General features: G+C 39.5%; 1 protein-coding gene across 1 annotated transcript in view; it reads right to left on the bottom strand.

Moving 5' to 3' along the window:
* The window catches only part of CDK6 (cyclin dependent kinase 6), a gene marked incomplete at its 3' end in the record, with an annotated part of 126806 nt that overhangs the window by 89372 nt on the left and 23655 nt on the right, over positions 1-13779 (bottom strand). Inside the window, exon 3 of the mRNA XM_082479828.1 lies at positions 5869-6004. Within this exon, the coding sequence (XP_082335954.1) occupies positions 5869-6004 (136 nt within the window). The remainder of the gene's footprint in view (positions 1-5868; positions 6005-13779) is intronic.

Raw genomic sequence — 13779 nt, forward strand, 5'->3', positions numbered from 1 at the left:
GATTTTAAATCACTCTCGTCAGGACAGAGTGATTTAAAATTATTGGAGTGCCTCACATTTTTATGAGCTCTCAGTTTGCAAGCAATGGCGTTCTGGGCAGTCCTGGGCTACAGCACTGCAAAAAAACAACTATACATTACCATCAGTTTGAAAATGTTTGCATTTGAATTTGGAAATGGTAGGGATTTGGAGATATTTAACACCACAATAATTAAAATCAGTGGCTGTACACTGACTGCAAAAAGGTCCAAGCTAAAGAAATAACTGTACAGATACGACATTATATTTTGTAGCATCCTGCGCTCAGCAGTCCCTTCATTCAAACCATGACTCCTCCTAGCCCCTCGGTCAGACCGTACATTACTACCTCCACCACGGCACCAAAGGAGACATGGCTATGTTTCTACATGCAGCGCAGTATGGGAAAGAAATGAAAACACCTGCAACAGAGGGGACAACCACCCTTTGGAGAATATCCTCTTTTTAAGGTTTAGTTCCTTCAGAGCTGCCACTTGCGCAGGGCACCTGCTGTCTCTCCTGTTACCCTCCCATGCAGCAGTCCAGCCCCGGGCAGTAGGATAACACACTACAAAATAAAAGATTTATCCCACAATAATATCTCTGTTCAGTCCTTTTGTTTTTCATTTATTTATAGTGGCAACTCTTCTTTAATTCATAATACTGATTCAGGACAAAATTCATTGCAAGATACTTCACAAAGAACGAGATCCTTAGCAGCTGTAAACGTGCATCATTTCACTGAAGCTAACGGACTTACACCTCTTGCTATCAGTTGGGGATCTGATCCATTATTTGTGGACTTTAAATTCCTCACCAAGTTTTGCTTCATTCTTTACCACAAAAGTGCGGACAGGAAAATGTTTGTAACAGCTCTTCTCTTAGTATCTTTCTTACTAATTTGAGAAGGCTCTTTTTTTAGTGACTTTTAACTTTGATGTCGTTAAATACGGCCACACTCTGAAGACTCTCAGTGCTGGCAAATCTGTTTTCCTGGAATATCTTGTGCTGTTTTCAGAATTGCATGATTGTGTGACATCTGCTCCACATCTCGTATGTGATCGACCGAGTAGGTACAACCGTGGCAGATGGCTGATGACTCACCTCACAACACCGAATACTGTTTTGCTTTCTGAGAAGCAACATCTTCATATTAATTTTCTAAGAGTCTTGCAAAGATGTGACTGGTCTGCCTGGTTTGATAGCAGGTAACGTAAGTTACGGGAAATGCACAGGGATGCAGCAGCAACATTTATTCTAGGACTGAGGGTAATATTTTAAAATTCAATTTATGGGCTACTATCAGATAAATCCACAAAAGGAAATTAGGTTCCCTGCTGTACTTTCTAAATTTTAGGCATCTAAATAGCAAAATTTGGATCTCTGAATGAGATGGAGATCTAGGCTTCCTAGATCTTCCTGCAAAGGAGATACAGAATAATATCCACTGAAGCCATTCACCTGAGTGAGGAATCAGGAAACACCAGAGGAAACGACACACCTTAGATCCCGCTCTCTGTGATTTTGCTGCCCTGTTCCAGACTGGGAAGAATACCATGAAGATTCACAGCTCATAGACCTGGGCTGAAGGACATTCCCAGCTCTTCTAACATCCCATGATAGATAATGTATGCACCTGCTATACCGGAGACCATTGTTCTGTGCCTTCCTCTGTCAGACTGAAATAGGCACAGCCCAGTCAGCACGTGTAGCTTGGGTAAGCTGACTTCTGATCAGTTTTAAGAAAACTATTGCAAGAAGCCACAAGTTTACTTATAACGACATTACCCTGCGAAGTTAACTTTGTTCATTACTAAACTTAAAGAACTTTGGTAACAGTTTGTTATCCCGCTCATTCTTACAGACTCCTTGGCCCGGCAGAACAAGATGACTGGAGGGAACTCCGAAGAGCCATTCCTAAGCTGTTTGATTCACAGCTCTATATACTAAGACATCACGTGCATATATTAATTTAAAGCTAAATATTGTTACACACATTGCAATAGCTTAAATCAGTAAATGTCAACTTGTTTGCACGCGCATGACTTCCATATTAAAAATGTAATTAGTGTTATAGCAACCATATCCATATCCAAATCCTTTAGGATCAAAAAAAACCACGCCAGCCTCACAAGTACCACTTCAAAATGTGACCACCCAACTTAAACATGCTTCAGTCCCAAAGACTGACACATCAAAATGCTTTAGTGGCCTGTTAACTCTTTTTTTAAAAAAAAACTTTCTGTGGCAGAAATGTGTCATTCCCATTTCCACTACCCTTATGTCAACTAACAAAAGTTCTAGTGAGCCAAGTCTCTCAGAGTCTCAACTGCTAACGCCATTAACATTACCAAGGACCTGTGCGTGACTAACAGCAGCGTCCTACGGAAACTGAACTCATACCTTCCATTTCCACATAAGCTGCCCTAAAGTTAAAGAGTACCCCAGGAAGAAAAGAAGGGAGGAGACGATGGGTAGAGAGGAAAGAAGGAAGATGTTGTCATTGCTGGTTCTGATTCATCCCGTATGGAACATATATTAATCAGGTCTTACAGAGGAAGCCAGCAGGGGTGAGCAGGACTATAATCCAATACTTACAGAGACGTAATAATTAGATTAAGGGCCTAAACATAGTTCTCTTTCAAAGGTGAATGCCATGTCCATGAATATTTTGAGTCATGTTCTCCATCCCTCTAGGCCATAGTATGCTCCATCAAAAAATAATGGAAGTGCTTCAGCAGAAAAGATGTAAAATATCTCTGTCCAGAATAACCTAAAACTCAGTAGCCAGAGCTCCAGCCACAGAAATGGACTACAGCATTCACGCTGCTGGTGACAGGGAGGGGAATTGAGCACGTCTGCCCTACATCCCGGATGAGTATTCCCACTACCAGGCAATGCCTCAAAGGGAAACTGCCTCTCTTGTATCATTTTATGGGCACCTGTGGATATGCTCCTAAAATACCCTCTGGTATTTTATTGGGGCTGATACTTCTCTCCTAGTAATTTTATGTCATTCAAGTTCCACTAACAACTGTTGAGTTTACACCATGGTGCCAAAGAAGTATATCAGATCCTTCAGCTTTGAGCTATCCAGAGCTTTCTCGGCTCATCTGGCACCTCTGTGTTGTTGACACATGCAGAACTTTAACAGATGGTCTTACAATACCGGCAGTTGTTTTGTACTGTGCTAGTGGTGAGGGGAAATACTCTACACAAATTGTCCACAATTCTGGAAAATAAATGAAGTACAAATCCATATTAACCTCAAAAGCCAAACTACAAAAAGTCAGATTAGTCATTTAACAATGTATGTGCTCTGGGTTAAATGCAGTTGTTGCAAAATGGCAATATTTCCCTGCAGCCGAGAGAACTATGCTTTGCTTCAGTTCCTACTGGGAATATTCATAAAGACTGTATCAATAGAAAGGTATCAACATGCATTAGGAATAAGCCTTGAGACCCTTCCTCATGCGCTCAGCCCTGACTATCAGCAAAAGTACCTCCATAAACTTGGTGGTTTTGCATAGACAGTGAAGCAACACGGTGCAACTTAAGTTAACCAAATCTCTCTTTTTCCCTATGCCAAACAGAATCCAAGAAATAACACATCAGCTACTGTGCAAATGTTGAAATCAACAGCGACGACCAAGTAAACAGCAATTTTATATTTTTCCTCACCCATTTAAAAAGAGCTGTATGTACTACAAGCTGAATTTTACACTAACCAATTTCACTGGCTTCAGAGGAACTTACACTATACGTAAAAGACCAGAATTGCTTCTCCTTGTTTCTGTGTGGCTAAATTTTTCTCTTTTATTGTGCCAAATTATCCGATATATCAACTGGGTTGAACTAGTAAACCACGTATGCAGAACAGTGCTTATTAAAAGTAAACCCAACAATTTCCTTCACCAGTATATAACCTCCATGAAACCTATGTCCACACATATGTATTACAGTACACTATTGCAAATTTAGAACATGCTTTTAGAAAATCACGAATGTTTTAGTCCAATGCTCACCTCTTCTATTTGCTTTAAATGAAACATAGCTCGAAAGATATTTCAAACTGAGATTTCAGAGGCTTGGTCATTCAGTTCTCATCCATTTCAATATATTTAGTTAGCTAATATGTCAGCTACTTTGTATGTTATTTTCACAATGTTACTTACATTGAAATACAGTTTCCTTAGGTAGCTTCAAAGCCCTAGAAGGAAGTAGAACCCTAAAAGCGTTATCATAAGAGTCCTTCAAATGCAAGAGATACATTCCAGTCTTCTGCTGGGACTGAATGAAAGCTGTATCTAATTTTTTAAATTTTATTTTATCCACTAAGGTTGCTTAAAAAACATGGTTGCTGGAACTGACTGATGTTATACATTTGTGACTTTGATACAAGTGAAAAGATCTTTATCAGTTTTATGTCTAATTTTATACTGAAAGATCAAACAACTCCTAAGTTTGAAGCTGTTAACAAAAAAAATATTAAAACAACTAAATATCAGATAGGTTTCATGCTTTCTTTTCTTCCCTCAGGACTTCTGCCAGACTTAGATGACACACCATACTTTCAGACAGTACTTATACAAGTGCAAGATAATCTGTCTCTGAAAGCATAAACTATTTCTCCTCATGAAAAAAGAAAAATCAAAAGAAATGTTAAACAGACACAGTCAAAATGTAGGAGCATCAATCCCTCTGCTTCTCTTCCCAGGCATAAACATTTTGTCAAACATTTCAAGCTATGTTCCTCAATGTAGTGCTTTGTTGTCAAATTCCCAGGAGAGAAGAGGAGTTGGTATACATATTTGAGTACCAATCACACGATCACAGAATCACACAGTGATAGGGGTTGGAAGGAACTTTCAGAGATCATCTAGTCCAATGACCTTGTCAAAGCAGGTTCACCTAGAGCAGGTTGGACAGGAGCACGTCCAGGCAAGCTTTGAATATCTCCAGAGAAGGAGAATCCACAACCTCTCTGGACAGCCTGTTCCGGTGCTCTGTCACCCTCAAAGTAAGGAAGTTTTTCCTCAGGATTTCCTGTGTTCCAGTTTGTGCCTGTCGCTGGGCACCACTGAAAAGAGGCTGGTCCCATCCTCTTGACACCCACCCTTTGGATATTTATAAGCACTGATAAGATCAAATAATGAAAGCACGTCCTATCCTGGGAAGAGGTCCTCCCTTACAGATGCGGAATATGAGACAACGTGATGGGAAAACTTCATGATCATCCTTCCAGTTACTGAGAGCCTTCCCAGCTTCTACAACTGGTCATGGCTACCCCCTTCCTTGAGCCCATCCTCTGTAGAGCTCGCCACAGGTCCGCAGTGAACATTTCCTGCTCTTGGAATGTATAGAAATGTATACATGAGGGACATGAAATGAAAGGAGTTTCTCGGGGAAGCAAAAGGCAAAGGGAAGGGGATAGGAGTACAGGATTTACTTTAACCGTTCTAACAATATCCAGCACTCTACCACACACCTTCTAGGGAAGGTTCAAGTAGGCCTTGACTAATCAATAATGGAATCAGCTGCCTACAGCTGCAAGCAAAGGTCATTCTTAATGATTTGGAATGCTACTTTTGGTAAACCAGTAGAGATTCAGGAGATTTATAAATATAAAAGAGAAAAAACAAAAAGCCACGTGCAACATTTCCACAAAGACATTACATCTCTCAGTGAATACAGATCTTTGTGCTGCAATTCATATCCCAAGCTGGGCATTACTCAATTTTGATATAAAAAAATCCTATGGAATCAAAACACAATTTGTCTTTGCGATTTATCTCTTTGCCCTTCTATATATTTTCTGAAATAATATCCAATATCTTTCTTCTTAAATACCTTTATAGTTTCAGTAGGCACTCCAGGCTCTGGAACTTTATCCAAGTAAGTAGTCAAGTCTTGATCCACATGTTCAAACACTAACGTTAACTTGGTCTCTCTGTCTGTTCGTGACACGGTGCACACATCAAACAATCTGAGAGGAGGAAAAGAAAAGAGGAGGTAAGTATACCGGAACCAGTACAGACATACATACCTTGCAGCTCACACGTGTCTATTTAAATTTCATACAATGGGCAGAATGGAAAAAAGAGCTTTCGAAAGGAAGAACAATCTTTGAGCTCTTGATTCTTCACATAACTGATACATCAATAATATCATATCTCTCTTTCATGTGTGGATTCTGAAATGGGATTAAGTATTAAGAATTCATCAGCTGTTCAAAGTAAAATAATTACAAGAAAGGAAAATACTTTTTGGACAGAGCAACTAGAGTTAATACAGAAAATGACTTGGTATTTACCCACGTTCTGTACTGCAGCACTTACAGCCATTTAAAAAAATTGGCAAGAAACATTTTTGAGAAACAATATACAGGGTGTTTGCATGCACCTTCAGTTTCTTCCCACATAACTCCCATGTTCACCATTACATGGCTTAATTAAACCTCCTTTGGCAGAAACAGAATTTTTTTGCTGATTACTCTTGCAAGTTCCTGGATGCACAGAATACCTTCAGAGTCAGGATGCAGTCTGGAAAAAAGCTTTGCGCACAAGATACCAATACAAAGAAAGCTTTCTTCTCTCATCACTTTCTGTCATTCTTTTACTGAAATTTCTTTATCATTTCACCTTGTTGCACAACATCAAATTCAAAGTAATTTCCAACGCTCTTCATAATGTCACATTCCTATCTGATTACTCTTTTCTATTGTTTTCTCTTTTTAATTAGGATTTCTCTCATCTTTTCCACTTCATCTACCATACCAGCTTTAATCACTGTTTTATCTTTTTCTGAAACTTTTGCACATCCTTCTATGCTCCACACCTCTGCTCATACCAGTGACATTCACTATCCTTCCTCAAGTCCCACCTCTAGAAAATCACAATAGGAAACCATCTTACAGACAGAAGGATGCTCGTTCCCCACTCACATACTTTACTAGTGCGTTTATTCATTTAGTTTTAAATTGTACACATCAGACTGCCTTTCTCTCTGAAGCGAGGCAGCAAATCAGTCGCTATTTTTATTAGGTAACAGTAGAGTTAAAAAATGTATGAATACAGTTGTCGAGAAAAAAGTTATACAGTTAAACAGAAGAACCTATCATTGATAACAAACCAAAGTAGTGTTGATACTACGGCCTATTTTGGTCAACGTGATAGCAGTTACGTTGTTTTATTACATGTATCTTTCATCCTCTTACTTCAAAAAACTGCTTCCTTACTTCGTGCAAAGTGCAGGATTTCTGATGATGTTATCAAGTAATAGTTTATATCCTAGGGCTAAAGGCTTTATACGCAGGATCTGCAGACAACAGATCACACACAAAGCCTTGGGGGTCACTACTTTTCAAAGACGACATCTGACAGACAGACTAGGAATACACTTTGTACTGAATTTTTACTTCTTACCTTAAATCTCCAAATATTTCACAAGGGAAGGTAAGAAATGGCACAACTTTCTGTGAAGACTGTAATCCTGGTTTAAGAGAGGAGTATGTTTCACTTGAGATGATACAGATTTAACATGTTAAGGCCGTGGTCCCACTTTAACAGCCTTTCCTAAATAATCTTTGGTCAGACACTTAGAAATTGTTTATTAGCCACCATGTTTTGAAAATGGATGCATGCACATTCCTTTTAGCTTAAAGAAGCTTTTCAGCAAGTAATAATTTGGGAACCGTAGTTACAGATTATGGAGAGACTGTCACCCTACCTCTACTAGAAGACTAATCTTTATTTAATCTGTAATCATCATATGAACAAATATTAATTAAATTATTATGGTAACATAGTGACTGTAACAGCAAATGTCTCGGCACATTTCTCATAAAGACATGTACAGTTCACTTTATGATTCCCTTAATGGGGCGTACACGGAACACAGATGTCCTGCGCACAGTAAATCAGTTTTGTGAAAAGTCACAAACCTTTCTGAAAAGTAAAATTTGCTGGTATTTGGCTGGAGGTTAATAATCTGCAATATATTTATATAAATCAATGTGGAATGTAGCCGGACTGCCTGTAACCCCAACACATGCAAATAGAGAGGAGCCAGACAGGTCTGAACATCTGAACATAAACACTGGAAAATATTTCCAACTGTATGATTCCTTTGTGTTGACCTACATTTACCTAAAAATATTCTAAAACACCTTTTTTTGCCAGGTATTTAATACACTGGCAAAATTATCTTTTCAACTATAGCAGAATTATAATTCAAGAAAAAAAAGGAAAAAAGATTTCACTGTAGAGAATATGGAAGCAACATAATTTTCACCTCACTGTGGAGGGAAATGCTGATTCTCTCTTTAATTCTTCTGTGTGTGGCTTATTTTGATTCTGGCACAGCAAAATAAGGAACTCAGAGGAGCGCAATTCTAGTCACCTATTACTGAGTAATAATATTATCGCTGAGTAATAACATTATCTTTCTTTTTTATACACCCTTTATGTGGAACTCTAAATACTTTACTGTTAATAATAAAGACTCCAGATCCTGTGTGAAGCACATTGTGTTTACTCACAGAAAATAAAGGCACTGCCTCAGAATGATAATAATTTAAAGTACAGCTTATATGCATCCGTGATATTACAAAAAGGCAACATCTGGCATTGGCTGTGCTAATCATTCTGGAAATAGCTTGAGAAAGACACAGCCTCTTTATTTAGTAGTTTCCATAGGGACAGAACTACTTTGTATAAATTATATTCTTTTACATCCACTGAGAGAAAATCATCCATATAGTCGTCTTCTTTAGCTACGAACATCTCTGCTGTCTACACTGTACATCTCTCAAGCCATTTCCTCATGATTTTCTGTACGTGACGGGTTAGTTTTGCATGTGATTGCCTCTCTGGAACAGGCAACAGCAAAAGGCCTTTTATTTAAAGAGTTACGATGTGGACGCTGTCCCAAGTGAAGTAAATGTACCTCAATTAATACAGGATTTCCATACCGAATACTTTGTAAACACAAGCCCTGCCCTTCTATTGTACTTACAAAAGAAACGTTTGAATTATTTGATTAAAGTAAGATCCGCTATGGGAAATCCTGCAAGTATTTAACAAGATGTTTGGCTGGGAGTCATACACCGCCTGATGTGTCGATCTGCACTGGAACATTGTTGAACACTTACGGAGTACCTTTGTTTTAATGCAGACATTTTTTCAAGTTAATTGTACTGAAGTAAAAAAAGCTTATCAGATACAAATCTATGTCTCTGTTTTATTTTATGTGTCTAGTGTCTAGTGGATCTTCTTATAAGCTAGCAGAAAACCTGCCTTCCCACAAAAATACTTTGTGTTTTTTGAACACAGAAAACTAGACGATGTGTCTTGAAGTCTCCACAGCTTCTTACAAGTTGCAATCTGACAAATGCAACCTCAGTTCATTTTCATTTTACAATACACAGTCTGAAAGCTTAATGCTTTTATAAGAAAAGACACAGTGATGTCAATTCCCTTGAAAACTATTGCATCTACTGACTGGTATTAACTACAAAGTCCTTAAATGTTGCTGGACTTGCTTTTGAGATGCTCTGAGAACTGCTATAAAGTTACTAACTTTCAAGTGGAATAAACATTTTTTTCCCAAGCAAACTGAGGTAACACCGATGGAAATCAAACCCATCAGCACAAGCCACCTGCAAGAAATACCAAAAACCAGATCGGACTGTAAGACCTGAAAAACTGTAGGACATCAGTTCTCTTGGCTACTGTCAAACAGATGAGTTAAGTACATCTGGCAAATGAGCCAGATCATAGTCAAAGGGAAGACAAAACAATTAGATATTTGCTGCCAATGCATCGAATGGCTTATTGTTACTTTTATCGCAGGAGGACTAATCCAACATGAACACATACCCCTTTACCTTGCTGGTCACTCACAGCACTGAACAAACCACAGTCCTTGCCCTCTAAAGTTTTTCAATAACATGTATTTACTTTAATTTTCTTGGGAACAGTATCTTCCCAGGAAGAGTTACTTCCTAGCTTATGCATGACAGAGAAAGAGAACTGAAGCCATTGATTTATGAGTAGGAGAAATGTTTAAGAAGATTGTGGTGGAAGTAGTGGCACAGTAATATGCTACAGTTTTATGGTCTCATAAGGCTAAACAAAGACTCAGGTGGAAAGAGTTTGGTGGTCTCAACCTAACTCTGAAAGGTATTTATCCACATGACAGAAAACCAGCACAGAATTTATGTGATTGACAGTGTTTACGCAAACTCCACAAGATTGGGATACCAAGACTATTACAGGTCATGATTGAGGTTTGTTGACAAATACATGGGGGAAAGCCTGAATAGCTTCTGCTTTCACTGTCTTTGGCTCAGGTTAATCTTGTGAGTCCATAATTTTCAAGGGTGCAGAAATTTTCAGCCTCTCATACCGGAAAGCATTGAAGAATGAGACTCAGGCACCCTTTGAGTCCAAATTTCAGCAGTAGCCTTAGACTATTCTGTTCTCTGGAAGCCACTCGGCAGCAAGCCCTCCATTTACCCCAACTTCTTAAACTACGCACTCCTTGAAAAAAACAGTTTTCCCCATACTTTTAATATTAGCTACCTTCTCCTTTCTTGCTTTTGAGGAGGAAAAAGACTCCACTAACAGAAACCAGTCTCTACTTGGAATCACGTATACCCAATGTATTGTAACAAAGGGGTCGTATTTCAGATGAAGAAGACAATAGCTGGGCAAGTGAAGTGGAACATGTGTGTTATGAGAACCATGTCCCACGTAGCAAAACAGGAAATAGAGTTTCACACTCTTAAACCTACGAGAGCTCTTTCCCTTTGTTCAGGACATGCTGCTTTGTCTCATCTTAATCAGCAATCACCTACTCCTCCATGCCTCTGAAAGCTGGTATTTCAGATGTAGATTTTTCTCGCTGGAAGGAACTTTAGTGAAGCACTTTCAGATGAAAAAAGAGCACATGCAGATGAACAGGCCACTAAACTCAAAGTATCTCGTATTTTAAGTGCCTTTTTTTTTTCTGGGATAACATTTGTAAAACCACGTAGTAATGCAAAACCTAAGTTCCATTTTTCAAAAGCGTATGGTGTCTTCAAGAGCCTCCCAACGTGCCTGTCACGCCAGCTGCAGCTGCACCAATGTGCATCAATACTTAGGATATGCCACGGCAGACAGCTATCTCCAGGGCAGACTGCAACATAACACAGAGACACTGAGACCACACTCAACTGACCCACCTTGGTACTGAAAATGTACAGATTGACAGTACTGCACTGCCTCCAGCATGGTAAACTAGCCCACCGTCAGATCCATCCAGAAGCAGTCAGAAGCCTAGCATCAAACTCAGTTAATTAAAACAAGCTCAGGTATCTCTACACTGCTCATGGCAACTTTACGTCTCAAATCCTTATTCTCTACGTTTCTACTAGTTTCTTGGAGTTTGTGAACATTTTTCCTGCTTCGCAACCCTTCCAGGAAAGAGTAGCAGGATCTTTTCTTGTCTTCAGAAGAAGCCTCTTCAGGCAAAGAGCAGAAAAGGGCAGAACATAACATCAGATAAAATATATGAATTTATCTGGGACAGGCAGATGTTTTGCAGATAGATGTTTTCAACTCTGCAGTCACTCACTGATTATCTGCTGTGCGTAGAGCAGAAAGAGCTACCACGAAGAAGCAATTGCACGATGAAAGCAAGGCAGCAGAAAGTCCTGTCCTGGAGACCTCCTCCAGCAGAGCCTGGCCAATATTCCTGCTTATAGCCCACTCACCAGTGAGGTTTAAGGGAAGGGAGGGGGATATTAGGATGACAAGGCAATCGTTCATCTGCAAGCCGAGCTTTGTGCTGTAATTTTTTCCAGTCTCTCTCCCCTTCTGACTTGGAAAAATTATTTAAAATGCTTAGCTGCATAAAAGATGTTTTTGTTCTTTTAAGTGTGTGTAAGGAAGAGAGACAGAGAAACTGACAGAGAGAAATAGATGCTCTTGAAAGCGAAGTAAATAGCACTGGCTAAAGTCCGATAGTGTGGGCTGACTGGGCAAGCTTTCAACGCTCAGCACCGACTGCAGCCCTGACCTGCAACACCCCTGCTCTCCTGTGCTGGGCCCCACTCGAGCAACGACGGGCCCTGGTGCCAGACTGAATGGTTTTGTGATGCAGACAAATGTCTGCGCCGATGAAACCACCAAAGCGAGTTTTCATTTGCAACAGAAGCCAAGATTTGTGCCCAAAAAGATGAAAAGGCCAAGCACATTTACTCAGCGTGCCACCCAAGTCACTGAAAGATGCAGTTGCTACAGTTTTACTTCAAGGAAAAATACGCCTGACAAGACGTTCTCTGCACCTCTCTTTGTTTATAGCAGCACGCTGTCTTTTTTAGCCCTCACACTGCCATTTCTTGTTCACCTTCTGTGTGAAGGGAGATTATTTTTAATAGGCAAGGACCAGAAATGGATCTCGTACGGCTCAGTAATTCAAACAATAACCTGCCTTGCAGAACTTCTCTTTCAGGACTCATCCTACAGTTCACCAGTTTTTGAAATGCTTAACTCCTCACCAGTCCATTAGCAGCTTCATCTCATTGCAACTGATTTTAAATCTAAACTGGCCACACACTGAGCAATTGCCATTACTGAGGGAAAACACCATCCTGCCGCTGCCTCCGCTTACTCCTGTGCGCTGCCGTACCACACAGACTGCCAGATTGTCTCTGCGAGGGACAGGCCAAGTCACCCCCAAATCAGCAAAATAACATGCCCTGTTATGAAGACAGTCGCTGACAGATTGTTTAGGATCAGCAATAGCTGTCTGACCTATTCATAGTGCTCTCATGTGATCCTCCAGCAAGCAAATGTACACTGCCTTTCAGAGTCATGTACACTGCTGGTATACAGTGCCGAGAGCTTCCAGTAAGCTTCCATTAGCTTCCAGTTCAGAGTACAAATTAAAGATGCTCCGATTCAGTGGCAATGCATGTGCACCTTTTATTAAACGTTTTAGGTTTTCTGTAGAATACCTCCCTCAAGGAAAGCTGCATTCCTTTTTACATTCCCTAAATTACTCAACATGTAAATAAAACTTATGTCTGAATATTGATTTTGTTTAAGTCAAATGAAAGGGGCACAGAACTTATTCTGGACACCCCACTGTACCTGTGCAAGTCCAAAAAAAATCCAGTCTTTATTCATGTGTAGCTGACAGTCAAACTGATTGTTACAGACTTCACATTTCAGTTTACGTTTTGAATTCCTGCTTGTGCCAAACCTACAGGATCTAAATCTAAGCTGATCATGTCTTTCCTGGGTTTAAATAAAACCAACAACTCATCTTCGGAAGATTTTACAACAGTATAAATTATCATTCTTTCTTTAGCAGCTTAACAATCTAATCTATCTACACTTCAGACTTACTGGTGATACCAACATATCAAAAATAACAAAGAAAATAATAACCCTCCACTCCACATAAAAAGTATTCACAGCAAAAAATCAAATGTCCATTTTGATACTCTGTACCATCTCATGTATTTTTTTAAAATCCTTGCAATATCACAGCTGTTCCCACGGTGTTTAATTCAGGATTTTTTAAGTGGTAAGTAATTCCAATGCAAATTTGATTCCAAGCTCTTGCTTTTCACAGATGCATGGGGAAACTTAAAAACCAATAAACAGGTACTGTAGGGGATGACAGAAGAGGTCTATTGGTTTGACGCTTACCATCAGTTCAGGGACTGCTGTTCCCGAATGACCTCCAGGTTACTCTACAGCCATAAGT

This window comes from Vanellus vanellus, assembly GCF_965231255.1.
Source record: "Vanellus vanellus genome assembly, chromosome: 2".
NCBI classification, from domain to species: Eukaryota; Metazoa; Chordata; class Aves; order Charadriiformes; family Charadriidae; genus Vanellus; species Vanellus vanellus.